Source organism: Pantherophis guttatus, chromosome 1 (assembly GCF_059756535.1).
Source record: "Pantherophis guttatus breed Tessera chromosome 1, ASM5975653v1, whole genome shotgun sequence".
Lineage (NCBI taxonomy): Eukaryota > Metazoa > Chordata > Lepidosauria > Squamata > Colubridae > Pantherophis > Pantherophis guttatus.
In genome coordinates this window covers 313458777-313485630 of record NC_142063.1, presented here as the reverse complement: position 1 = coordinate 313485630, position 26854 = coordinate 313458777, and the positions used below count along the sequence as shown (strand labels likewise).

At 36.8% G+C, this 26854-nt stretch overlaps 1 protein-coding gene across 1 annotated transcript in view; it reads left to right on the top strand.

Moving 5' to 3' along the window:
* The window catches only part of PNPT1 (polyribonucleotide nucleotidyltransferase 1), a 34298-nt gene that overhangs the window by 5989 nt on the left and 1455 nt on the right, over positions 1 to 26854 (top strand). The window contains exons 9-27 of the mRNA XM_087888616.1: positions 3335 to 3521; positions 5437 to 5488; positions 8956 to 9013; positions 10012 to 10108; positions 10557 to 10659; positions 11466 to 11536; positions 13149 to 13185; positions 14585 to 14651; positions 14732 to 14821; positions 15453 to 15506; positions 17954 to 18063; positions 19448 to 19519; positions 19627 to 19690; positions 21567 to 21650; positions 23066 to 23149; positions 23243 to 23349; positions 24077 to 24132; positions 25710 to 25788; positions 26143 to 26190. Coding sequence (XP_087744742.1) covers positions 3335 to 3521; positions 5437 to 5488; positions 8956 to 9013; positions 10012 to 10108; positions 10557 to 10659; positions 11466 to 11536; positions 13149 to 13185; positions 14585 to 14651; positions 14732 to 14821; positions 15453 to 15506; positions 17954 to 18063; positions 19448 to 19519; positions 19627 to 19690; positions 21567 to 21650; positions 23066 to 23149; positions 23243 to 23349; positions 24077 to 24132; positions 25710 to 25788; positions 26143 to 26190 — 1520 coding nt within the window. The remainder of the gene's footprint in view (positions 1 to 3334; positions 3522 to 5436; positions 5489 to 8955; positions 9014 to 10011; positions 10109 to 10556; positions 10660 to 11465; positions 11537 to 13148; positions 13186 to 14584; positions 14652 to 14731; positions 14822 to 15452; positions 15507 to 17953; positions 18064 to 19447; positions 19520 to 19626; positions 19691 to 21566; positions 21651 to 23065; positions 23150 to 23242; positions 23350 to 24076; positions 24133 to 25709; positions 25789 to 26142; positions 26191 to 26854) is intronic.

The following is a 26854-nucleotide window of genomic DNA, read 5'->3' as shown; positions in this document are numbered from 1 at the left end:
TTCACAACTTTTACAAGCACATGATTCACTTAACAAGTACATGATTTGGGCATACAGCGTTATGATTTGCTTAGTGTCCACCATAAAAAGAGTCATAAAATCATATCCAGTCATATACATGTCTTGATTTACAACTGTCACAATTTATAACTGAAATTCTGGTCCCAATTGTAAGTTGAGGACTACCTAGCTTTGATTTAAAAAGACTGAACAATTTTACTTCTACATGGAAACCACTTTTGGACTTTTTGCCAGAAACTGAAAGAAACGAAATTTTGTTTTTGGAAATTATAATCCCATATTAGAATTATATGAGATTATTGAAATAATGTGTATTTTGAACTGCTTTGCAGAGTAGGGGTATGATGTGTTTTGCACCATCTGAAATTTCTGGATGCTCTTCAAAGGCAGCCCAATGTAGAATGTTATAATAATGTGGGAGGCAACTAAGATATGAGTGACTAGGGCCCCCCAATCCAGGAATGGGCACAGCTGGTATACAACCCGAAGTTGTACAAAGGCCCTCTTGCTATGACAGCAACCTGTTCCTTGAGCAGTAGTCATGAGTCCAGAAGGACATTGGCTCTGTATAGGTAGTGAAGCCCTATCCATGATAAATTCCAAAATTGTGTGGTCCCAAAATCCAAAGCTGTTGCCAAGTTCAACCCAAAAATGATATAGCTAAAAGTTCAATTCTTTATTTGTTCATACAAATAAGACCACCCCAATGATGCCCTTGCAGTGATGTCCCGGTGCCTCGAAGTCGTGCGGATCTGGATGGGGAGAAACAGGCTCCGATTCAACCCTTCCAAGACCGAGTGGCTGTGGCTGCCGGCATCCCGATATAGCCAGCTGATACCATTGCTGACTATTGGAGGCAAGTCATTGGCCCCCACAGAGAGGGCTCGCAACTTAGGTGTCCTGGACACGCGGCTGTCTTTAGAAGAGCATATGACAGCCATGGCCAGGGGAACTTTCTATCAGGTTCGCCTGATTCGCCAGTTGCGACCCTTTCTAGATCGGGACTCCTTACGCACAGTCACTCATGCCCTCATCACTTCCCGTCTGGACTACTGTAATGCTCTCTACATGGGGCTCCCCTTGAGGTGCACGCGGAGGCTCCAATTGGTCCAGAATGCAGCTGCGCGGGTGATTGGGAGTGACATGGCACTCACATGTAACATCTCTCCTACGCGAGCTGCACTGGCTCCCAGTGGTCTTCCGAGTGCGCTTCAAGGTGTTGGTTCTTACCTTTAAAGGGCTCCATGGCTTAGGACCTGGGTACCTACGAGACCACCTTCTTCAACCAATAACCTCCCACCAACCAGCACGCTCCCACAGGGTGGGCCTCCTCAGGGTGCCGTCACTAAAGCAATGTCAACTGGTGGTTCCCAGAGAAAGAGCCTTTTCTGTGGGGGCACCTACCCTTTGGAACAGGTTACCCCCAGGGATATGAATGATCCCAGATCTTCGTACTTTCCGTCGTGCACTTAAGACCTTTCTATTTCACGAGGCTGGGCTGGCATAAATATCTTCTAATTGTTCTAAATCTTTATGCTGAAGATTCTTAACCGATGAACCAATTTGGCTTAATCATCTTATATTCACATTTTATATGTATGTTATTTTAACTGTTCACCGCCCTGAGTCCTTCAGGAGAAAGACGGTATAAAAATTAAATAAATAAATAAATAAATACCATATAATCTTGCCAGACTAAATCTACACTACTGAAGAAATAATTAGAAATTCTAGGGAGTGACTGTCCTAAATCTCTTTCTCTGATCCAACTCTGGGCTGTATTGCCTCTTGTCTCATCCCCTCTCCTGTGTTCCCTTTGTCCTGGGAAATTGTCACTGTATTGTAGTCCATCACAGAACCTTCCTCTTTGCAGACACATTCCATCACACCCATTCAATCTTGCCAGTGTTGAGCTGAAGCTTGTTCCCCTTCCAAACCCCTACATCCTCTAGGTACCAAGACAGAATGTCAATAGCATTGACTTTACCATGTGTATAGATTTACAGCTGGGTATCATCAGCATACTTATGATACCTTACCACAGAGGTGTCAAACAGAGTCATCATGTGACTTATGACTTCCCCCCTTTGCTAAACCGGGCATGGGCATGGCCAGCACGTGATGGATCCGGCCTGCAGGCCACACGTTTGACAGCCCTACCTTACCACATGATTACCAATAACTTCTCAGCAGCTACATGTAGATGTTGAACAGGAGTGAAGAGAGTCTTCTGGCATCCCACAATGTAGGCGCTGAGGGCAGGACCTCTAGTTTCCAATCAACACTGACTGGAACCAGCAACAGAGGAAAGAAGAAAAACAATACTGTATGTGCTACTCGCCCCCAACCCTGACAATTAGCCAGAAAGACATGTTTGATGATATTTTGTCACTTCTTCTGAAAGACTTTTTTGGTGTACCTGATTTAAACACTTTTTTTAGATGCTAAATCTGTTTCATCCCCAATGCCTTCTTCAAATAGTACTTTTTTGTCACAATTGTTAAGCATTTAGTGCTTTTTTTTTACAGTTGTCTTTCAAGATTAATTATTACCCCAGAACAGTTTGTTTATTCTTTGCTAATTTTGTTATTAATTTATTATTTTTTGTTAGTTACCCAGAGTTGCATTTGCAAAATGGGCAGCCATATAGGTTCATTAAATAAAATACTTAATACTTCTGAATCAGAAAAATCTTGCAAAGAAGCTAGCTGTCTGAAGTATGGACTTAAGTATTTTTTGCTGATGTTTATTGCTGTTTGCCAGTGACTTGGTTTAACTTGTTATTTGAGGAAGGTTCTAAAGTACCATAGTGTTTCCAAGCCAGAGCAGAAAAAGCTAAGTGAAATAGGATAGATTTCTTTACAGCAAAGCAGTTAAGTTTTCATATGTGTGAATCTTAAGTCATTATCTTAATTCATTACATAATATAGGCTGGCCATTTCTTTTACTTAGAAATTTTGTTAATAGCTAGTATATTCCATACTGAAAGCTGTTGGAATGATTAATCTGAGCATGAGTGGCGCAGCAAACTAATGCTACTGTTAAAGGTAGTATTTAGCTTCCAGCTGCCTGCAATTACTGCGAGTTCAATTCTCACCAGGCTCAAGGTTGACTCAGCCTTCCATCCTTTCTAAGGTAGGTAAAATGAGGACCCGGTTGTGGGGGCAATAAACTGACTTTGTATAAAATATACAAAAGTATGAAGGCTATTGCTTAATGCATTGTAAGCTGCCCTGAGTCTCCGAAGAAGGGCGGCATATAAATCAAAATTAAAAAAAAAAAAAAAAAACTACCTCTCAATTTTATTCAATAGTTATGTTGGAAGCTGCAGCAGACAACATCCTGCAACAAGATTTCTGCCATGCCATCAAAGTAGGTTTGAAGCATACCCAGCAGATCATTCAAGGCATACAGCAGCTGGAAAGAGAGCAAGGAGTCAAAAAGAGAACTGACCAGAAGTTATTCACTGCCCCTGAGGAGATTGTGAAATATGCACAACAGTAAGTGTGGACACAAGCATCTGGAGATTCGTAATTGAATATGTATTGGCTTCTTGTATTCTTTCTTACTTAAAAATAATTGTAGCTACATAATAGTTGCACACAAACATATGCTGCCTAATGTCAAATGACTGAAGCGGCACAGAAATAATATACTTTCTTCAAAACCCATTTTATACAGATAGTCCTCAACTCACAATAGTTCATTTAGTGACTGAAGTTACAACGGCACTGAAAAAAGTTATTTATGACCATTTTTCATATTTATGACTATTGTAGATCCCTATGGTCATATGATCAGAATTCAGACTCTTGGCAACTAACTTATCACAGTTGCAGTGTCCCATCTTTTGTGATCTTCTGACAATAAAGTCAATGGGGAAACCAGATTCAATTAACAATCATGTCACTAACTTAACTGCAGGGATTCACTTAACAACTGTCGCAGGAAAGATCATAAAATGGGGCAAAACTCAACAGAAATTTTGGGGTTCAGTTGTGATTGTAACTCGAGGACCATCTATATGAATAGGTAGAGGTGGATAGGTTAAATTCTGAAGATGCAAAATTTGCAGAAACATTACAGGTATGAAAGAAAAAATGTTTCAGTGAAAAACAAACTTAGAAGAAAATGAAAGTACATGTAGAGTTTTAATATATTCCTACATCATACTTTAAGAACAAATTAGGCAAACTCCTTTTTTAAAAATGTTTAGTAAAGCAGGTACTTAATAGGGTTGTAAAATGTATACCATTTAGCGCTCTTCCAGTTAAATTAATAACATTCTTTATAAGACCTCTTCAAGGATGTCCTAGACCTAGCACCTACGAGGTTATGTAAAGTCAGATCATTAGTGGCGTAGCACTTTAGTGCTCTGAGTTCTAGTTGGTTTCATAGTCTGAAGTTGACTCTGCCAAATTTGCATCATTCTTTTTTGTTAATATTCCATTATCCCCCAAACCAGATTAGATACCGATTTGTGGCTTGGGAAGAGTGTAAAAACATTCTTAGAAATTTGGAGCAGAGGACTGCTTAGAGCAGCAGTCCCCTATCTTTGGCAGCCTGGCCGGGGTATGGGGGGGAGAGGGAAACCTGGCCTATCCCTTGTGCAAGTTGAGCTGTGCACACACGTGTGTGCCTGCCAGTCACGCAAGTCAAGCTATGCATATGCCCGTGTGTCAGCACAGCCCAGTTCCAAACAGGTCATGGCCCAGTAATGGGCCACAGCCAGGGGGTTGGGGACCCCTGGCTTAGAGTATACTGCACCTGAAAGCTGTTATCAAAACCAGTTCATTTACTAAAAATGAACCTGGCTTCTTTTCTAATTTCAAAGGATGAAGCTAAATATCTAAATTGTGTTCAACATAACATTGAGAAGATTTTGTTTGCTAAATCAATGTTTATTTTTTGGACTTCAAATGCATATAATAGATCTTATTAGTATATACTTTTTGTATATACTAATATATATATATGTATATATATATATATATATTGTGCTCTAAACGTAGATGTTTGGATACTTGCTGGATTATTGTACAGGAAACCTTTGATTAAATAGATTAATGATGAGAAAGGTACTTAGTAATACCAAACATTTATTAAATGGCAAATGGATCTTTTTGAAACCAAAGCACATGAGAAAATCTACTTTTAATACTGAATGCTCATTTTGAATAGAAGCAGCAAACGTGATCTAGAATGCTTTGCTAAATAATTCAAATATTCGCTTCAGCTTATTTTGTAAATTAAAAGCAAACTTTACTAAACCAAATTTTTTTAGGTTGGAGGGCTTACTCTTTCAAAGCAGAAGGAAAATTCAACATATACAATATGAATGAAGTACTTATTAAAGTATGAACTTGCTACATTGTTTTCTTATTTTTCCATGCTTCCTCCTCCACTTCTGCAAAGACTTGCATCTGAAAAAGTCACAGCAGTATTTTCAGACTTCACACATGATAAAGTAAGTATTTGCATTCATATAATCCCTTCTAGATTTTCTTTGTGCATCCCAGTAGGGCAACATACTGACCTTAGCTTCAAGAGGCAAAAGATGATTCAAAACACTGGGAGTTGGGCAGTGTAAAAATTTAATTAGTATAACATCTGGCAGCAATTCTTTAACAAAACAGCATGTGTCAGCAAAATCTAAGATCTATATGAGAAAAAAATGAAAGTATTAACAAATACCTCTGACCTGATGCCGATCTCATCTAGCTCCTTGGTTTTCCGAGGAGCTGAGAGAGATGAAGCGTCGGAAAAGACGCCTGGAGAGCGATCGGAGGACAAATCGATCTGAATCTGACCGATCACAGGTGAGATCTTATATTAAGACCTACCTAGTGGCGATAAGAGCGGTGAAGTTTAGCTACTTCTCCGCTCTTATTGCATCTGCAGAGAACCGCCCAGCTGCGCTGTTTAGGGTGACCCGCTCCCTACTTCAGGTGGGGGTACGGGAAGATCCCTTAAAGGGTCGAGCTGAGGATTTTGTACAATTCCTGCATGATAAAGTCGCTCAGATTCGGGAAGGCCTGGACTCCGATTGGGTAGATCCAGGGGAGGAGACGGGGGCAGGTCATGAGAGCGTTATCTGGGAAGAGTTTGACTCTGTGGCTCCTGAGGATGTGGACAGGATTCTGGGCAAGCTTAACGCTGCCACATGTTTATTGGACCCGTGTCCCTCCTGGTTGGTACTGGCCTCCCGGGAGGTTACACGAGGCTGGCTCCAGGGGATTATAAATGCTTCTCTGAGTGAGGGTGTCTTTCCCGCCGCCTTGAAAGAGGCGGTTGTGAAGCCCCTCCTCAAGAAGCCTTCCCTGGACCCGGCTATATTATCAAATTATCGTCCAGTCTCCAATCTTCGCTTTGTTGCGAAGGTTGTTGAGAGTGTGGTGGCGCAACAACTACCCCGATACCTGGATGAAGTTGTCTATCTGGATCCGTTCCAGTCGGGCTTCAGGTCACGATACAGCACAGAAACGGCATTGGTCGCATTGGTGGATGACCTCTGGAGGGCTCGGGACAGAGCTTGCTCCTCTATCCTGGTCCTATTAGATCTCTCAGCGGCTTTTGATACCATCGACCATGGTATCTTACTGCACCGGCTGGAGGGGTTAGGAATAGGGGGCACCGTGCTTCGGTGGTTCTCCTCCTTCCTCTCTGACCGTTCGCAGTTTGTGTTGGCAGGGGGGCAGAGGTCGACCTCGAGGCACCTTATTTGTGGGGTACCGCAAGGGTCAGTCCTCTCACCCCTTCTGTTCAACATTTATGTAAAACCGCTAGGCGAGATCATCCGTGGTTTTGGGGTGAGTGTTCATCAGTATGCTGATGACACACAGCTATACATCTCCACCCCAGACCACCCCAATGATGCCCTTGCTGTGATGTCCCGTTGCCTGGAGGCCGTGCGGATCTGGATGGGGAGAAACAAGCTCAGACTCAACCCCTCCAAGACCGAGTGGCTGTGGCTTCTGGCGTCCCGGTATAGTCAGCTGGTACCATCACTGACAATAGGGGATGAGATCTTGCTCCCCACAGAGAGGGCCCGCAACTTGGGTGTCCTCCTGGATTCACGGCTATCTTTAGAAGATCATTTGACGGCCGTGGCCAGGGGTGCCTTTTATCAGGTTCGCCTGATCCGCCAGTTGTGTCCCTTTCTGGATCGGGTCACTCATGCCCTAGTTACCTCCCGTATGGACTACTGTAATGCTCTCTACATGGGGCTCCCCTTGAAAAGCACCCGGAGGCTCCAACTGGTCCAGAACGTAGCCGCGCGGGTGATTATGGGCGCAGCTCGTTACGCCCATGTAACACCTCTCCTACGCAAGCTGCACTGGCTCCCGGTGGTCTTCCGGGTGCGATTCAAGGTGTTAGTTATCACCTTTAAAGCGCTCCATGGCTTAGGACCTAGGTACCTACGAGACCGTCTTTTGCCACCAATAGCCTCCCACCAACCAGTTCGTTCTCACAGGGAGGGACTACTCAGGGTACCGTCAGTCAAATTATGTCGACTGGCGACTCCCAGGGGGAGGGCCTTCTCTGTGGGGGCTCCAACCCTTTGGAATGAACTGCCCCCGGAGATACGGAATATCCCTGATCTCCATGCTTTCCGCCGTGCCCTCAAGACCCTGATGTTCCAACAGGCGGGGCTAAACATACGAACATGTGAATGATTTTTTAAATGTTATCTAATTCTGGGTTTTATTTAATTGACCAAACTAAGTAATAATTTTAATTAGCAATTTTATGATGTTTGTGTGTCTATATTTTTCTTGACTGTACACCGCCTTGAGTCCTATGGGAGAAAGGCGGCATAGAAATATAATAAATAATAAATAAATAAATAAATAAATGAATGAATGAATGAATGAATGAATGAATGAATGAATGAATGAATGAATGAATATAAAATGCATAAAGTTTCAGTTCACCTTGCTTCTTATGAAACAGGTCCACTCCCAGCTATAGCCATAGCAATAGCACTTAGACTTATATACCGCTTCACAGTGCTTTACTGCCCTAAGTGGTTTACAGAGTCAGCATATTGCCTGCAACAATCTGGGTCTTCATTTTACCCACCTCGGAAGGATGGAAGGCTGAGTCAACCTTGAGCCTGGTGAGATTCGATCTGCCAAACTGTGGCAGCCGGTGATCAGCAGAAGTAGCCTGCAGTACTGCACTCTAACCACTGTGCCACCACGGCTCAGCTATAAATGTCAGTGGGTTCTAGGCCACAGCCCATGGACCACTGTTGTCTGCAAAGATGTTCCAGGTTATCCATGTACAGTCTATGTACCATATAAATTTAATAAATAAAATTAAAAATAAATCTCCCACATTATTTTAAAATACCCCAAATCTCAGGAGAGTGTAAAATCCATGGATTTAGCCATTTTTTTATAACTTCCAATTTATTTTTGGTGTCCAGTAGTATTGTTAGATACATAATAATAATTGCAGTTATCAGGTTACTGACTCTTGATTCAAAAGCTTGCAATGATAATACTCTGGTCCACATCAAAGATTGGAAACTGCTAGTCCATCTGCAATAGGTTTAAAGTACCGTAAGCTATACAATTTGTATGTAATTTTTTTTTTTATCCTGAACATAGTTTTCTTGTACATGAGAAATTCCCTGCCACTCTTAGACATTCCTCTAGTGAGAATGTGAAAGCATTTTTTCATATCTGCTGCAGGCTTTAGAATTGCTTGCAAATGAAGTAGTGTTTTCTGCCTCCGTATTATCATTCAGCAAGACATTTAAGGTTCTAATATGATTTTGAACTAGTGGATTTTTTTCTTAATTATATATTCTTATTTTAATAAATAGGATATTGTGTTTGGATTCGATTTTGTATTTTTCCATCTTGATCACTATTGATGAAAGGTAGAAGATAAACTTAATAAATACATAGTCATTTTGCATTCTAGATTTCAAGAGATGAAGCTATCAACAAAATCAGGCTTGAAACAGAAGAACAGCTAAAAGGTCAGATACCCTAATAATTGTTATGTACATGCATATTATGAAGTATATTTTGGATAGACTTTTTCTGTACAGATCTATGTCTAATAGGCAAAAAAAAGGCACAGGTTCTTTTTCACAGACATGTCAGTAACCTAAATCTAACCCAGATTTTACTAAGGTGATAAACTAATGTCTGAGCAATGTAGTACTTCAGACTACAGGGTTTAGCCTGATTGAATGTTCTTATTCCTTGGATGTAAAAAAAAAAAAAAAAAAAAAAAAACCTAGTATGTGAGAAAGAAGATGAATATTCTATTTTTTGTTATGCCTGGACTTTTTTTCTTTGTACAATACACACACACATGTTTGTTTATCATCAACATCCATGTAAAATGTCCACAGAACTACAGATTTGAGTTTCACTAAGATGGTTGTTTATAAGAAAAATAGAATATATATGTATACATTTAAATATATATATTTATACAGTGTGTGTGTGTGTGTGTGTGTGTGTGTGTGTGTATTTGTTTTCTCAGGTTTTCGCGGGTGTTTGTATGTAGGTCTTTGGTTATTCGGGTCTTCTCCCACGTAAAATTGGAAGTGTCTTGGCGACATTTCGACGAAGTCTCATTCGTCATCTTCAGGCTGGTGTTCTCGGCTTCCTGGAAGACCACCAGCCTGAAGATGACGAATGAGACTTCGTCGAAACGTCGCCAAGACACTTCCAATTTTACATGGGAGAAGACCCGAATAACCAAAGACCTACATATATATATATATATATATATATATACATACATACATACATACATACATACATACATACATACATACATACACACACACACACACATGTACCATATTTTTTCCTTCCTATTTGGTTGCTTTCATTTCTGCTCAGCTGTTCTCTTTGAATCTGCTGAAAGAAAAAGATATAAAACCATGCTAATTATTTTGTTGCTAAAATGGATGCTGTTCACTAAATCAGAAAATAATTTTTCTTCTATGTTAACCTCCAGAAAAGTTTCCAGGGGCTGATTCTTATGAAATCACGGAATCATTTAATGTTGTTTCCAAGGAAATCTTTAGAAATCTTATCATGAATGAATACCGAAGGTAAATGTGGAATTGATTGTCATTAAGTGGAGTTATTTTCAATGCTAATAGAAGGCAAAATGTGATTTTGAAATATCTCATGCTTTGTACATGAGCCAATAAGAATAGAATCCCTAACAGGAGAACATGTGCATGATGAACCAGAAAAAAAATGTGTTCTAGAAAGTTATAGTGGATTAAAAACTTAAAAAATGTATGTCGATTGATTTGGTCTAAGCTGTTGACAAACTATTTTAATTGGACCTATATTTGAATATTACTCCAGTATGTCACACATCAGTTGAATAGTAGAAACAGGATGTGTTGTAATAAATGTACTCCTCTACTCTATCAGCTCTAATAGGTAACACGGCTCTTGGATTTAAATCAAAGGATGCATTCTGTATTTAAGTTCGTGAAATAAGGCTTTGGAAATAAAAAATATTTCTTTTTAACTTTATTTTTCTAGATGTGATGGTAGAGATTTCAATACACTTAGAAATATCAGTTGTGAAGTGGACTTGTTTAAAACTTTGCATGGTTCAGCTTTATTTCAAAGGGGACAAACACAGGTATTCACTTCTGTTGTTTTTGAATATTATAAATTTAAACATTTCTTAAATGTTCCATTTCTAAAGAATTACTATATTTATTTCTGTTTGTTGGCTTGGCTGATATCCTGGTAAAAGCATTTAAAGGGGGATATAATCAGCAGCAAAACTCAAGTTGTATATGAACAAGTTCAAGATTTAAAGCTTTATCATCATTTGGAAAAAAAAACCTGCATGCTCAGGGACTCGGGAAGATGAATGCATGAGTCTGTGTCTTAAGAAGGAAAAAATCTTACACTGCAAATAGTGGTATATTGTTAGTATACAATTAAAACCAAATTTATGATTTTAAGCTACTACAAAATTTTGAAATAAGTTGACTGCTATTCTAAAATTATCCCTAACTTTCTTTGTGCATAAGAAATTAGAGGGCATTGTTTTGTTTTGCATTGCTGTTAAAATTGCATGTATGAGATATGCATGTCAATGAATGAAAAGGTTCTTATAGATGAATAGTATGTGTGATGAGATTTCTTGATCTTAAAACTGGTAAAAAGAGTAAATATTTTCATATATTTTTTCCTTCTGAAAAATAAGTTCAGTTATTTGTGCATATATTTGATTAAAATTTTGAATATTCAGTGTTTATATTTGTAGTATAATATTAAACAAGTACAGCTCAGAAACATTTGAAATGAAGGCAAACATAATTTCACTGAGTTTCTGACATTTTATGTTACTATCATTTTTATTTTATAGTAATTTAATTTAATTTCCATAAAGAGAAATGGTTTTATAATATCATTTCTTTTTTGGCTAATTTTTAGGTCCTCTGTACGGTTACATTTGATTCATTAGAATCAAGTATTAAATCTGATCTTATCACTACAGTAGCCAGGTATGTCCCATTGTATATTTTCCTTCTACCTTCTTTACACTGCCAGTTTTTGCTCTTTGCTGGATCATTTGATTATAACATTGCTTATACAGATAGTCCTTACTTAACCACGAGTGGGGCACTGAGTGCCCATGACGCTTGCATGACTGGGGCCATAAGTGCCCACGATGCTTGCGCAAGTGAGGGCACAAGTTGCCGTGATACTCACGCAGGTGAGGCCCTGAGCGCTTGTGACCCTCATGCTAGTGGGGCTGTTGCGAATAGGCCGCGGACCAGTAGATTGGGGACCCCTAAATTACATTGTTTATAAATCATGGGAAGCAACTTTTCACATCATGTTAATTCATAATACAGATAGTTCTTGGCAAAGGATCATAATTGGAACCAGAATTTCTATTGATAAGCAAAGTGGTTGTTAAGTGAGTTGTGCTCAATCTTATTATCTTTTTGCCATGGTTGTTAAATGAATCACTGCAATTAAGTGAATCATGCAGTCATTAAACATCCCCATTGACTTTGCTTGTCAGAAGCCATCTGGGAAAGTCGCAAAAGGTGACCTGGTATGTTGCAGCCATCATAAATACATGTCAGTTGCCAAGCGCCCAAATTTTTGTCATGTTACTGTGGGGATGCTGCAACACTTTTAAGTGTCAGAACCAGTTGTCACTTTTGTCAGTGCCATTGTCTTAGTTTATAAACTAAGAATTTTGGCTTACTGTAGGACAATGGTTTATGGTACTTGAATACATATATGTCTCCAACATCTTTGTTCCTACAAGCTTCAATATCCCTTCTAACAATGTTTTTTTTTTAATGAAAAGTTGCAACCAAAATGTCATCCCCTAGAATAATTGTATTTATAAGAATGCTTCTAAGCATAATATAAGCTTCCGGTGCATTGCTGTAAAATAAAAGTGGATTCATTGCAGCCCAGTGCTTTCTTTGTAAGTTTTCTTACAGAGAAAATGTTGGATTAGAAACCAGCATTCTAGAAGGGAAAATGATGGACAATTTCACATTTTTTTATAAATTAATTTTCCGTGATGGGTTATGCCAGTCATTTTTGTGAACAGACAAGCTCCTTGTGAGAGTGCTCAGAACATTGTTCACTATCTTACAAAAAGATGACTAAAATATCAATGCAGACACATTTCTGTAATCAATATGTGCATACGTGGATGGGCACATAGTGTACACAGAGTGTAAAATCACTTCTTCAGACAATTTCCTATAAAAGATACAGCAGGTTTAGGGAGATTGAGTTTTAAAAATATAACTTCATACTGGTTCATCAGATTAGTTTTCTGAGTTCGGAAAAGAGGTTGGTCTAATCAGGAAAAGGGCTCCATAATAATGTATTTATTATACATTACTATAAGCTAAACTTACTTCAAAATGTAAATTGCTTCTGAAAGTTACAAGGATTCTGCAGAAATTTATGGCTTGGGAAAGTTGCTTGGAAAATGAGGTTTCTCGTGCCCTAAATCCTGAGTTTCATGGTTGGTTGGTTGGTTTGTGAAAGAGAACAAAGTAGTTTTATTTAAATGTTAATGGATTGATTAAATCATATACAGCTCATTAAGATCTATATAACTTTTTATTTCTATTTTAGTGGAATAAAAGAAAAAAACTTTATGCTTCATTATGAGGTATGATATTTTTCTTTGTTTCACTTGAATTTTATTATTTTTAAGGATGCCTAATCAATAAACTTCAATAAACTTCAGTACTTGAGCTTAGGGCTGATTCCACATTGCTTTTCTAAAAGGAAAATTCCTCTGTGTCATAAGTTTATTCAGATCTGAAGGGAACTCCAGAGTTTTCTGTGGAAAGACCAGCTGTATTGTAATAATAATGCTCTGGCTGTTGTATTTGTTGTGCACTTTTAATACTTGCATTTGCTAGAAGTATCGTGATACTTTTGTGCCTTTTTAATGAGATTTTAATATATTACTCTGCTTTGAGTATTTTTAGGAAGAAAAATAATTAATATACACTGCAAGTGACCACTACCTCTAGGGTTCCCACTTAAACAACATTGTCTGGGTTCCCACTTAAACAAGTTACATTACTTGGGTTTCCATCTAATGTTAAGCCATAAATATCATATTGGGCTAAATTGTGAATTCATTGAGAGGTTTTGAGAGAAGTAGATTAGATTTGGGCAACAGCAATTAAAAGCATCAAGTCAGAGTCAGTACAGAGTCAGATAAAGGTAGTCCTCAACTTACAACAGTTAGTTTAATGACCATTCAAAGTTACAACAGCACTGGAACAAGTGACTTATGACCATTGTTCACATGACCATTGCAGCATCCCCATGGTCATGTGGTCAAAATTCAGATGCTTGGCAACTGACTCGTATCTATGACAGTTGCAGTGTTCTAGAGATATGTGATCCCCTTCTGCAATCTTCTGGCAAGCAAAGCCGGTTTCACTTAACAACTGTGTTATTAACTTAAATACAGTGATTCACTTAACCACTGTGGCAAGTAAGGTCATAAAATGGGGCAACTCACTTAACAAATGTCTCATTTAGCAACAGAAATGGGCTTAATTGTGGCCGTAAATTGAGGACTATCTGTATATGACCATTTAGAAGTTGCTATACCCTTTCTTGTCTGTAAATGAGAATATTTTGTGCCACTGAAAAGCAATTACTTCACATGATCACTTACTAAAGGTCTTTTATGAAATACCCCTCAGGTTGTTCATAAACAGCATCTGCAGTGTGTGTGTGTGTGTGTTTGTTTATATGTGGATATATTGCACAGATTTATGGAGGATGGCAAATAGATGCATATATGTATTTATTATAGTTATTTCAAGCAGTAGATGTTAGATGCAGTTTAACTATTATGATATAAACATCTAGTCTAATTCCAGTGGACTGTGAGAGCCAATATTTTTCTTCAGAACTGAGAATAAATGAACCACTTAAAATGTGCAAATAATTTCTAAATTCTGAAGTATGCATGTGGTGTGAATTTCTGGCTCTGTATCTTAACATAAATACTGACTTTTAAAGTGTCTTCCTTCTCTTTGTAGTTCCCTCCATATGCAACTAATGAGATTGGCAGAGTTTCAGGTACAAATAGGAGAGAACTTGGTCATGGTAAGTAAACCCTTAGGCAACTCATTGTTTATATTGAAGTTAAGTATTCTTTGTATTCATGACATTATTTTTACCTGTAGGTGCACTTGCAGAGAAGGCTTTGAAATCGGTGATTCCAAGTAAATTCCCTTTCACAATAAGAGTTACTTCAGAAGTATTAGAATCAAATGGTATTTGCTTTTTTATATAATTTGCTTTAATCTCTAGGATTTGGGAGAAGGGATTTGTAGCCTTTTTTTACCTCTAGTAGAAAATTGCATTGTGGTTTTGGTAAAAATAGAGTTTATGAATGTTTAAAACTCTTATACCTCAACTCCTATTCCAAGCTTTTTTTTTAAATTTCTGAAATGCATCAAGGTTTGGGATTACTACTTTGTTAACTTGTATCTAGAATGACTGAAGAATCTACATCTAAGAGATAGAAATCAAAAGTTGATGGACAGTTATGAATTTTCTTCATATTACTGGGAAACATTTGGAGGAGGAAAGTTGCCTTCAAGTCAGTTTTGACTCCTGGTGACCTCCTGGATTATTTCCTACATCTTTCTTGGCAAAATTTCAATAGTGGTTTGCCATTGCCTGCTTCCAAGCGCTGAGAAAGACTAACTGACCCAAGATCACCCAGCTGGCTTTGTACCTAAGGAGGAACTAGAACTTGGTGGTCTCTGGGTTTGATAGAATTCCTTAACCGCTACATCAAACTGGCTGTCACTGGGAAAGCAGCTCATTTGTAATTATATGTTAGAAAGATAGTGTTAATTGACAATGCATTAAGGGATATCTTATAATTTCTGTCCACAGGGTCATCTTCAATGGCTTCTGTTTGTGGTGGGAGTCTAGCCTTGATGGATGCAGGTATGTTTTCCCTAAAGTGTATGAATTTCATATTTTGAATTGATTTATGCAATACAATGCTAGGAAAATAGTAAAATTAGAAATACTGGTTTCAAATAGCATAAAGGTCAGATCTAACTTTTGCTCTTGGGTCCAATTCTGGGTAATACAAACTGTTTGCAGGACAAATTAAGAAAAAGGATATTAAAAGGAGTGAGTAGGAATATTTATTTATTTATTTACTAGATTTATAAGACTGCCCAACTCAAACAGTGTGATTCCTATGAAGAAATTTAAGAATTTAGGAAGGTTTGGCCCTAATGAGAGAATAAGTGAAATATTTGAAAAGTTGTCACACAGATGATTCATGACTTGTATAATGCTAGACCAGGAGTCCCCGAGCCACAGCCCACTACCAGGCCTTGGCCCAGTTCAGTTCTGAGCCATGCAAGCGGTGGGCTGGTGGACACGTGCATGCGCACAGCAAAACTAATACAAGCGACAGGCCGGCACGGAGCCAGTTCCCCCCGGCAACCCCTGTCAAGCTGTAAAGGTTGGGGACCGCTGTTCTAGATTGCAGGATATGTATAATGAGGTATGATTGCACATACTGTAAATACCTGGAATGTAGCAGGTTGGTCCTTTTGATCTCATTAAGCAGGAGTCCCTAAATCTTCCCCATCTCCAATTTCTATATGCTTCACACTCCCTAGGAAAATCTAGTAGGTATGTTATTCTGATCTACTTTGTTTTGGAGGAAAAAAAATCTCTGCATTATTTTACTGGGGAGAAAGAAGGTACCAAATTACTTACATTCTCTGAGTAGTTTAACTGAGCAGGAAAATATATGCCAAGATTGAGGAAATATAGCTATGTAAAATAATAAGTTTCACCCCTGAAAAGTTTTTTTTTCTTTTTTTAAAATATGTAGACATAACAATAATTTATTGTAATTCAAACAATATATAAAGATATAGGTTTGTAGATTTTACATTATCCTCAAGCACCCTCCAGTACAATGAATAATTCAGGAGTCCTTGGTGCTGTCTGATCTTGGTTGTTTTCATGCAGACATTTCATTACCCAAACTAGATAACATCATCAATGGATAATTCATAAGGATTCTATAATGGTAAGCTGCCCAGCTCCTGATATAGCAAAGCAGTCCCAAATCAAAACATTTCCACTACTATGTATTACAGTTTGTATCAGGATCCTCTGGTGAAATGCTATCTTTGATTTTCACCAAATATGTGTTCTGGTACTTTGACCAAATAACTATCTTTGCCTTGTTTATCCAGAACACATTGTTTCAGAAGCTCTGGTCTTTGCCTAGGTTTCAGGAGAAAACTTTAGTTTTACCCTAGTATTTTTTTCTGGACAGCAAAAGTTTTCTCCTTGTTCCACCTCCCTGATAGATGGTCTAAATAAATTCACAGTTTGAAATCTCCTAGGGGGTCTTTCAGACAGTAGAATGGTTGTTGAAATATTGTTGAAATTAAGGTCAAATAACTGTATGTTGAAATACATTGAAAAAGTCAAAAAAATCAGGATTTTATTTTTCACATTACTGTAAATGGAGTTAAAAAAGAACAAATGAAATGTTTAAAAAGGAGAATTGGACATTAATTTGGAAGAGGATTCCCTTGCTTGTTTCTACACAGAGAAGCAAACACATAAAAGAATCACAGCTGTTCATATCAGTCTCTGAAATAAAAATAGATATTCATTTCACCTAGTTTTGTAGGTTAGATAACTTTCTAATTCCTGAACTCTAATCACAATTGTGATGTATTTGGTTTTTAAGCCAGTGCCAGATACAGGTACAAAAGACAAAATTGAGTTGCCCTATCCTTTTTGGAAAAACTTACATGACAGGAGTTTTTTTCTTCTGATTGGTTCTTCTCAGTTTGATTTTTCTAGGTTTGTTTATTTCTGTCCACTACGTAGACTGGCCAATTACATTTTGGTTTTACTTTTAACGCTTTTGTGTCAATGTTTGGGAGGAGGCTTTTCCCCATTCACTACAACTTGGAGGAATGCAAGCTTGGGGAAAAAAGATTTTATTTTAAAGTTGGGCAGTTTTCCCCCAATGATACAGGAATTTGTCAATAAAACAAATTACCTAGAAAACTGATAGTCCTCTTCTTTGAATATGTTCACATTGAGGCTAGGAAGAAATATCTCTTGCAAGGATCCAGTCTGGGTATATACAACAGGCACTAGAAATACCACACAGAACAGCACACACACTGTCTCCAGCACGAGTCTGAAAGCTCGAAGGACAAAATCTCTGGTTCCAGTGACCAATCTAGATTGGATCCTGCAACATTATCCTGGGACATATATTTGCCTTCACAGTGGAGATATGTGAGCAATATCTCTTGAACTGAGCAGAGGCTGGATTCCAAAGCCTATTTAGTTTCATTCAGCAGCATGATTTTGGGGCTTTTTTTTTCCTCTGCCAGGAGTTCCCATATCATCTCCTGTAGCAGGTGTTGCTATTGGTTTGATTACCAAGCCAAATCCTGAAAAAATTGGAGACAATGAAAATTATTGCCTATTAACAGACATTCTGGTGAGTATCTTTAAGTTTATTTCTCAGTCTTGAGATATCTTCAATCTATAAAATTTATATTAAATTATTACAAAATTATTATTTTTTCACAAACATTAAAAAAATGAAATCCATAACCATTATATATTACTGGCAAATAAATTCATAATAACATGATGAGAGGCAGAGCTTTGAATTAGGAGAATACCTTTTGATCTAATGAGTGATATGCGGTTTTAGGAAACTCACTACTTTCCTCATATATCCTACTTATCTATTAAAAGGATTGGCCACCCATACACATTTTAAGATATCATTTTAGCCATTGTCTATCCACTGCAGGATGAAAGCCTCTTCTGCATGTTTCCAACCAATATGGTCCAATGTGCCAATTGGGTCCGTAATACTTTTTAAAAATATGTATTTTAAAATATAATCTGTGTGAAGTACTTTAAATGTTATACAATCATTATGAAAATTTAATGTTAAATATTAACACTAGTGGACTGGAGATTACTCAATTCTTTTGTTTGTCAGCCATATATCTTTTCTTGCATTTATACAAACTCACTGTTGAATTAAGTATCTGCCTGATACGAGTATTATATATACCATTAGTTCTTGACATACGAACACAATTTGAGCAACACAGTTGTTAAGTCAGTTTTACCCCAATTTATAATTTTCCTTGCACATTTAAGTGAATCACTGCAATTGTTAAGTGAATCATTCCGTCATTAAGCAAATCTGGCTTCCCCCATTGACTTTGCATGTCGGAAGCTGGCTGGGAAGGTTACAAATGGTGATCAGATGACCCTGGGACAGTGCAACTGTCATAAATACATGCCAGTTGCCAAGTGCCCAAATTTTGATTACATGGCTATGGGGATGCTGCAATGGTCAAATGTGTAAAAACTGGTCATTTCTCACTTTTTTCATTGCAGTCGTATAACTTTGAATAATCACTAAATGAATGGCTGTAAATTAGAGGCTACTTATATTCATGTTGACCCTATAGTCTGTAGTCTATGTAATTTCCCATTCCGCTGAGACAAAACTCATATTAATTATAACATCTTGTAACATAAAAAGTTTATACAACTTATTTGAAATCTTGGGAATTTTAGTATTTTAAAGCGGATCTTTGTTATGCTGTAAATCATTTATTGGTTTATTGCTTAAGCTTCTGGCATCAGTGTATTTAACTATTTAGAGTAACTTTGGTTGACTTTATTTTCCAAGGACATGATAGATAGTTTAGGGACATCCATTATATCAATATAAGTGTAGAATTTAGCAGCAATTCTGAAGGAAGTATCACAGCAGAATCTGTGTTGACACTTATGATTGGATTGTTAATAGAACTATTGCAAACTTGTTGATTATTTCAAATGCTCTTTTACAGGGAATAGAGGATTATAATGGTGATATGGACTTCAAGATGGCTGGGACAAATAAAGGAATCACTGCCTTACAGGTATCCGCTCTAATCATCTTAATCTATCCCACCCCCCAATTTGCTAGAAAAGAGTTCCATTGATATTAGCTGATGTTAAACTATATTTTTTATTTGTCCATTACTAGGCTGATATCAAGATACCAGGAATACCCTTAAAAATAGTAATGGAAGCTATTCAACAAGCTACAGGTGAGAAGGACAACCACAATTCTTGACTTCTTTTTTCTCTACATTTTTCATATCAATAAAAGGATAAGTTGTAAATCTGTAAAAACGATCTCTGACCAGGCTCATATTTTGATTGGCATTCAGTAGAATAAAACAACAAAAACTCATAAAAATTAAAAAACTAATCATTAAAAATTAAAAACTGAAAAATTTGGAAATATACAAACCACAAGGGGAGAATAAAAGATCAATCATGAATGGAGGCCTTTAAGAACATCTCCAGTTCCATGAGATCTCCCCCAGGCCTAGTGGCAGAACTACCGTATTTTCCGGAGTATAAGATGCACCTCACCTTTTTTGGTGAGGAAAAGAAGAAAAAGAAATCTGCCTCTGCCTCTGAGCAATTTTGCCTCGTTGCAGCAAACAGCCTGCTTTACTTTCATTTTCGTTTTCAGCATAGCTTGATTAGCACAAGGAAAAAAAAAATCTGCTCCAGCAGTTTACCTCTTTGCAGCAAGCAGCAGAGCCCTGCCCAAAACACTGAGAGCAAATCAGCTGAGACTCAGGAGGCCGATCCAATCAACTTGTGCTAATTAGGCTGTGCTGAAGCTGAAAGGAGCTGTTTTTTCTTGCTGTTTGCTTGCAAGGAGGTAACTGGTGCGAGGCAGAGACCAAAGGATGGGGGCCAGTGGGTCGGCAGGACTACATTCTGTGTCTAAGACACACCTAAATTTTCACCCCCTTTTAGGGAGGGGGAAAGTGTGTCTTATACTCCGAAAAATACGGTAGATCTTGGGGACTTCCAGAATGGTAAGAGAGATGGAACTAATCTGAGTTTACTCAAAACAAAATATTTCCAAAGATTTTTTAATCACAGTCCCATTGATCAGTTAAAAGTTTTAAACCAAATAATATACCTGTTAAAATATTAAAAAATATAGGCCCCTTTAAATTTCTTTGCTTTTCAACATAAAAATTAGCAAAGTTCTGTGTTCATCATTGTTTCTATGTCGGCAATGGACTATGCATTTAGCATGCTTTTTATTTTATTCCTAAAGAAGAAGAATACCAAGGAAATGTATTTGATTTTACTTCAGAAAATACTGTCATTGTCTTAAGTGACTAGTTCTATACAGCCAAATGTGACTGAATTTTTATTCCAAGAACTAGCCCAAAAACTTAATAGGTCCATAATAAAAAAAGATTGCAACAAAAGCTTAAAATATTAAAAGAAATGGAATAAGTTACTCTTTTTTCTCCATACTTACTTAAAATCTTATTTTATTCTATTTTATTTTATTTATGTCCCACCTTTATTACAAATTACTCTTTCTCCATGCTTACTTAAATTCTTAGAAATACTTATTTATTTTATTCATGTCCCACCTTTATTATTTGTACAAATAACTCAAGGCAGTGTACATATCCAACACACATTCTTCCTATTTTCCTCACAACAACAACCCTGTGAGGTGGGTTAAACTGAGAGAAAGACTGGCCCATAGTCACCCAGCTGGCTTTCACGGCTAAAGAGGACTTGAACTCACCATTTCTGCTTTCTAGTCCATTGCCTTAACTACTGGACAAAACTGGCTCTCATAAATATTCTCTACCAGTGGAAATGTAGAGGGCTTCCATGATGCACTGGAAATAGTACAGAAAACTAGACAAAACATTTGGTCTTATAAAGTTCTAGACTGGAAATAATATTGTTTTTAACTTAATATAACAGCTGATTTAAAGTGTCTTAAACCCTTGTGGTGATGAAATGCTGGAAAGGATTTGCTTGATTAGTCATATTTAAAAAGAAAAGCAGAACACCAGCAGTTTTTTTAATGAAAAAATTACATTGTATATGTTGTGTATTTAAACTAAAATGTTATTCATTTTTCCATAGTTGCAAAGAAAGAGATCTTGCAAATAATGAACAAAGTAATTGCAAAACCTAGACCAAGCAGAAAAGAGAATGGACCACTTACAGGTAATGACCTATACTTTTAACTGGCATGGTTAGAGGGGGTTTTCTCCTAAAATGCATAAAATGTCACTTGTAAGAAGATGACCCAGTATTTACATGCAGATTTATGACTTTTTTGAGTTATGGATTTCATTTCAATAATTCAGTTTCATATATGACCTGCCAAGGTTGCTAAATCATATAAGGTAAAGATAAAGGTTCCCCTTGCAAATATGTGCTAGTCATTCCAGACTCTAGGGGGCAGTATTCATCTCCGTTTCAAAGCTGAAGAGCCAGCGCTGTCCGAAAACGTCTGTGGTCATGTGGCTGGCATGATTAAAAGCCAAAGGCACATGGAACACTGTTACCTTCCCACCAAAGGTGGTCCCTATTTTTCTACTTGAATTTTTTACATGCTTTCGAACTGCTAGGTTGGCAGATGTGGCACTAGGGATTCGAACTGCTAAACTGCCGACCTTTTGATTGACAAGCTCAGCGTCTTAGCCACTGAGCCACCCCATCCCTTTTCTAAATCATATAGTATCAATAAAATCAGAATCTGTTAAAGAAGGGTATTTATCTTTAATCCACAACATGTTAGTCTTGAGAGAAAATAGAAAAATATTTAAGGGAATTTAAATTTCACAAAGTGTAAAAATTCAAATTAAAAAAATTAAAGGAATGCAGAGAGAAGGGAACAAAGGGGAAAAAACAGATACTACTTTTACCAACTTTTGGTGTCAAGTATAAAAATAGATTCAATATAATTTTTCTAATACTGTTTTAATTTTGTTTTTTTAATAGCAGCTCTGTCTTTAATGCAATGTGGCAGTTTTGATTGATTACAAGCAGCACTGTTAGTAATTACTCTGCATTGTTCTAAAAACCTTTAGAAATAGATGCTTCTCTGCAAAAAATCATAGTAGCAATATTTATAGAAGGTTTTGTAAATAGTTAGCAAATGTTGGTATCTATGTGGAGTATTTTTTCCCTTTTAGACTACTAATGAACCACATTCACATAAAATCTATGGGGAACATTTTTGTTAATCTGGTAATTTTGTTTAGCAAATGTGTTCATTAATATAACTGACAAAGGATAGTATCTGTTTATCATTTATTTTTTCTTTTTGTGCTGTCTCTTTGTTTTTGATGATTATCCAAACCTCTGCAGATTTGGAGTGGATATAATAGTGCTGTAAGAGAAATTCTTTAATATTATATCCATCTTCTCTTTTATCCACCCCAGTGTCCTGTGAGCAAAACATAGTTTTTAGGATATTCTCATTGGTCAAATGAACTTGAGATTTATTTAGATTTCTAAATACAAGCATGCTGTTATATACTACTCTTCTGAAAGGCAAAATTAACAAATGAAAAAGTCAACTCCTAAATCCTAGTGTTACACTGTCTTCATATCTTGAATATTGTTCATTTCAGAAACTATTCAGGTACCATTGACAAAAAGAGCAAGATTTCTTGGACCAGGAGGTTATAATTTAAAGAAACTTCAAGCTGAAACAGGTTAATTCTATTTTAGATTTTATATTTTCCATGTTTTGTTTAAAACTAATATAATAGATTAAATACTAATTGTAACCTGCTCTTATTCCAAAGGGGTAACTGTTAGCCAAGTAGATGAAGAGACTTTTTCCATATTTGCTCCAGTACCAGAAGCTATGTATGAAGCAAAAGAATTTATTAATGAAATATGCAAAGATGATGTAAGAGCCCTTTTGATATCTTTAGCTTTATTATTCATAATAACTTTCTAAATATATCAGACATTTGGAGTCTGTTGCATTTACATTTCCTATTCCAAGTCTTTTCAGCCTGGACAAGTTTTATAGATTTAAATAAAATATAACTTATGACCACAATTGAGCCCAAAATTTATCTTGCTAAGAGAGGAATTTATTAAGTGAGTTTTGCCCCATTTTACAATCTTTCTTGCCATGTTTGTTAAGTGAATCACTGCAGTTGCTAAATTATTATCCTGGTTGTTAAGCAAATCTGATTTCCCCATTGACTTTGCTTGTCAGAAGGTCACAAAAGGGGATCACACGACCCTGGGAAACTGCAGCCATCATAAATACAAGTCAATTGCCAAGCATCTGAATTTTGATCATATGACCATGGGGATGGGCAATGGGCAATGGTCATAAATGTGAAAAATGGTCATAAGTCACTTTTTTCAGTGCTGTTGTAACTTTGAACTGTCAATAAATGAACTGTTGTAAGTCAAGGACTACCTGTAGTTGATTTCCAAAGTACTATATTGAATGAATGAAAAACTGGGTCTTTGAGAATTTTAATATTTTCTTTGAATAGTTGGTCCATGCCATATTGCATGTTTTTAAAAAACTGAACTGTTCTAAAAATCCCTTGGCTTTTGCAAGGATGTTTTTGTTCTTCGCATATATTTAGACTCTTCTTTATTTGTATTTATAGCAAGACTATCAATTGGAATTTGGAGCTATTTATACAGCAACAATAACTGAATTAAGGTAAACAAGTGCATCTTGTGAAGTTGATCAGATAGTATTTCTGCATATGGATGTGTGTTCTCTCTGTCTCTCACACACACACACACTACATATATACTTACTACATATTCACAATCTTTATTTCTTTTAAAAAAATATTTCAGCATTTTTATATGTAACCATTCTAGGCTACTTCTTAGGTACAGAGGAAATTCTGAAGCAAACCAGTCTAGCGTTCTAATTTTGTTAAGGAGGGAAAAAAAGCAATATTAGTTGGAGGGATTATTAAGAAAAAGGCAGTAATGTACAAACAGTTCAAATGAAATGAAGAAGTGAGGAAACAATGGGTTAATACCTTAACTAAGGCATTAAACTAAAATCTTTCATTTTATGCCTGACTCCCTTTCCCAACTACTTAGGTGTATATTTTTTTAAAAGGAATTTTAATAATTTTAATTGCACAGAAATAACATAAATAATGGAAGACAGAGATGCACACTATCACAACCTTATCTCACTCTTAACACTGATTCATTTGATTCTTTGAGAGTTTCATTAGGCCTTTGTGTGTGAACTGGTACAAGGGAAGCAATAAAAGACTGAATACGTGATTGATAAGGACTTCCGTTTCTCTTCCAAAAATAAGAAAAAGTAATGATCTCACAAATATTTTTTCTTTCTTTCAGTGAAGAGAACTCAACTGTGTAACAATTTTTGACAATATTTACAAAGTTCAGTTGAGGAAAGGATTATAAAAAACTTTTAAAAGTTAAATAATTTATAACGTGCTCAGTCAGATAAAATGAGGTTCTTTATTTAGACAAAATGTTGAAACAAAGAGGGAATAAGGTCAGTGTTGCCTAACAAGCGAGTAGCCCATCACCTCCATACGAATACATGGGATGCAGATGTGATGCTAGGCCTTTCCCATATTAGGCCTCGTGGTCTAGAGTACCTTTGCCCCAGAGTTCTGTTCAGCCACCTCCCACCTTGGCAGCTGGTGAAAATGGTAGTCTTTCATTGGACCTTTAGCCCTAATTGATTGTGACTGGGTATATATTTCAATGAATTCATGCATGCATTTTATTATATTAATTTTTCTGTTATGTTTTCTTTATGCTATATTATTCGCTGTTAAATCCTTAATTGATTGAAGAGGTGTACAGATATTGCAAAATAAATAAAAATACCGTATTTTTTGGAGTATAAGACGCACCTTTTTACCCCCAAAAAGAGGGTGAAAATCTGGGTGCATCTTATTGTCTGAATGTAGCCCCACCCACCCTCTGAAACGGAGGTTTCAGAGGCTGAAAAAAGCCTCTGAAACCTCCCTTTGAGAGGCTGGAAAAAAAGTCTCTCAAACAGAGGCTTCAGAGGCTGAAAAAAAAGCAAGGCGCAGAGCTCACAACCAACGAACCTGTCTGGGAACAGTTGATTGGGGGTATTCCGGGAAGCCCCCAATCAGCTTTGTTCTTATTTTCCTCCCCAAAAACTAAGGTGTGTCTTATACTCTGGTGCGTCTTATAGTCCGAAAAATATGGTAATAATGAAATAAACATTCTGTGTGACACATTCTTTTCTTTTTTAAAAAAATGCAGAGATGCTGGGGTGATGGTAAAATTATACCCAAACATGACTCCTGTTCTACTTCACAACTCGCAGTTGGATCAAAGAAAGGTGCTTTTATTATTTTTCTATTCATATAACAATATTGTTTAGTAAATTACCATTTGTCGCGTATGGTGTTTCCATAGAAGGCCCTGCTTTATGATGTGGAACCAACTAGAGGTGTATGTCTGCTATTAGAATAGTCACTTTAGATAGACATCTCCTATATTAAACAATATTGTTGAAACATTCCATGTACCTGCTGATTCTCTCATTAGTTGTTAATATAGAGTAAAAAGGAGTTAGAAATTTGGGAAATAATTCATAAGAAAAGTAAATTTATAGAAACTATTGTATATGCTGTTGTACTGAAAGCAATCTGAAGCAATGAGACAACTATAATGAGATGATATTTTTTTCTAGATTAAGCATCCTAGTGCTATTGGATTACAAATCGGTCAAGAAATCCAGGTAACTTGTTACATCTTTATTATATGTGGTTGGAGGTGATAATTACTATATATGCTTAACTACAGACACAGTCTCCCCCAAGAACTGTTACTTTCACTGTAGTTCAGAATGCTGGGAAATATTATCCCACTCTTAAGTATTAGAAAATCATGCATTACTTTCACACTTCTAATTCTTAAATGGTACCTATTCTTTAATTTCAATCCTTTTGTCCCAAATGATTTTTTTTTTCTTGAAAACATTTCGCTTCTCATCTAAGAAGAACTGAAGTCGCTTCTTGGATGGGAAGCAAAATGTTTTCAGGGGAGGGAAAACCCAGGAAAAGTCCAGTAGCCTTTTGGAAAAGCACCTTTGGGACAACCAGGACCTGGATGATTGAGAACCTCCATCAACAGTCCATTTTATTTTAATATTCTATTTTTTAGATTTTGTTAGCTGCTTTAGGCATTTGCCAGAGTAAAAAGGTGGGGTATAATAAGGAACTCTTTAAATGGCAATATATTGTTGTTATACTCAATCTTGATAATAAAATTAACAGTATGATCAAGACTTTTGATGTAGCCATTGTGCTACACTTAGGAAGATCTGATTTCACAAATTTAATACTTCAATATAGGAATTCTTTGTGCATAGATGGAATTCTTTGTGCCAGTAGGAATTCTTT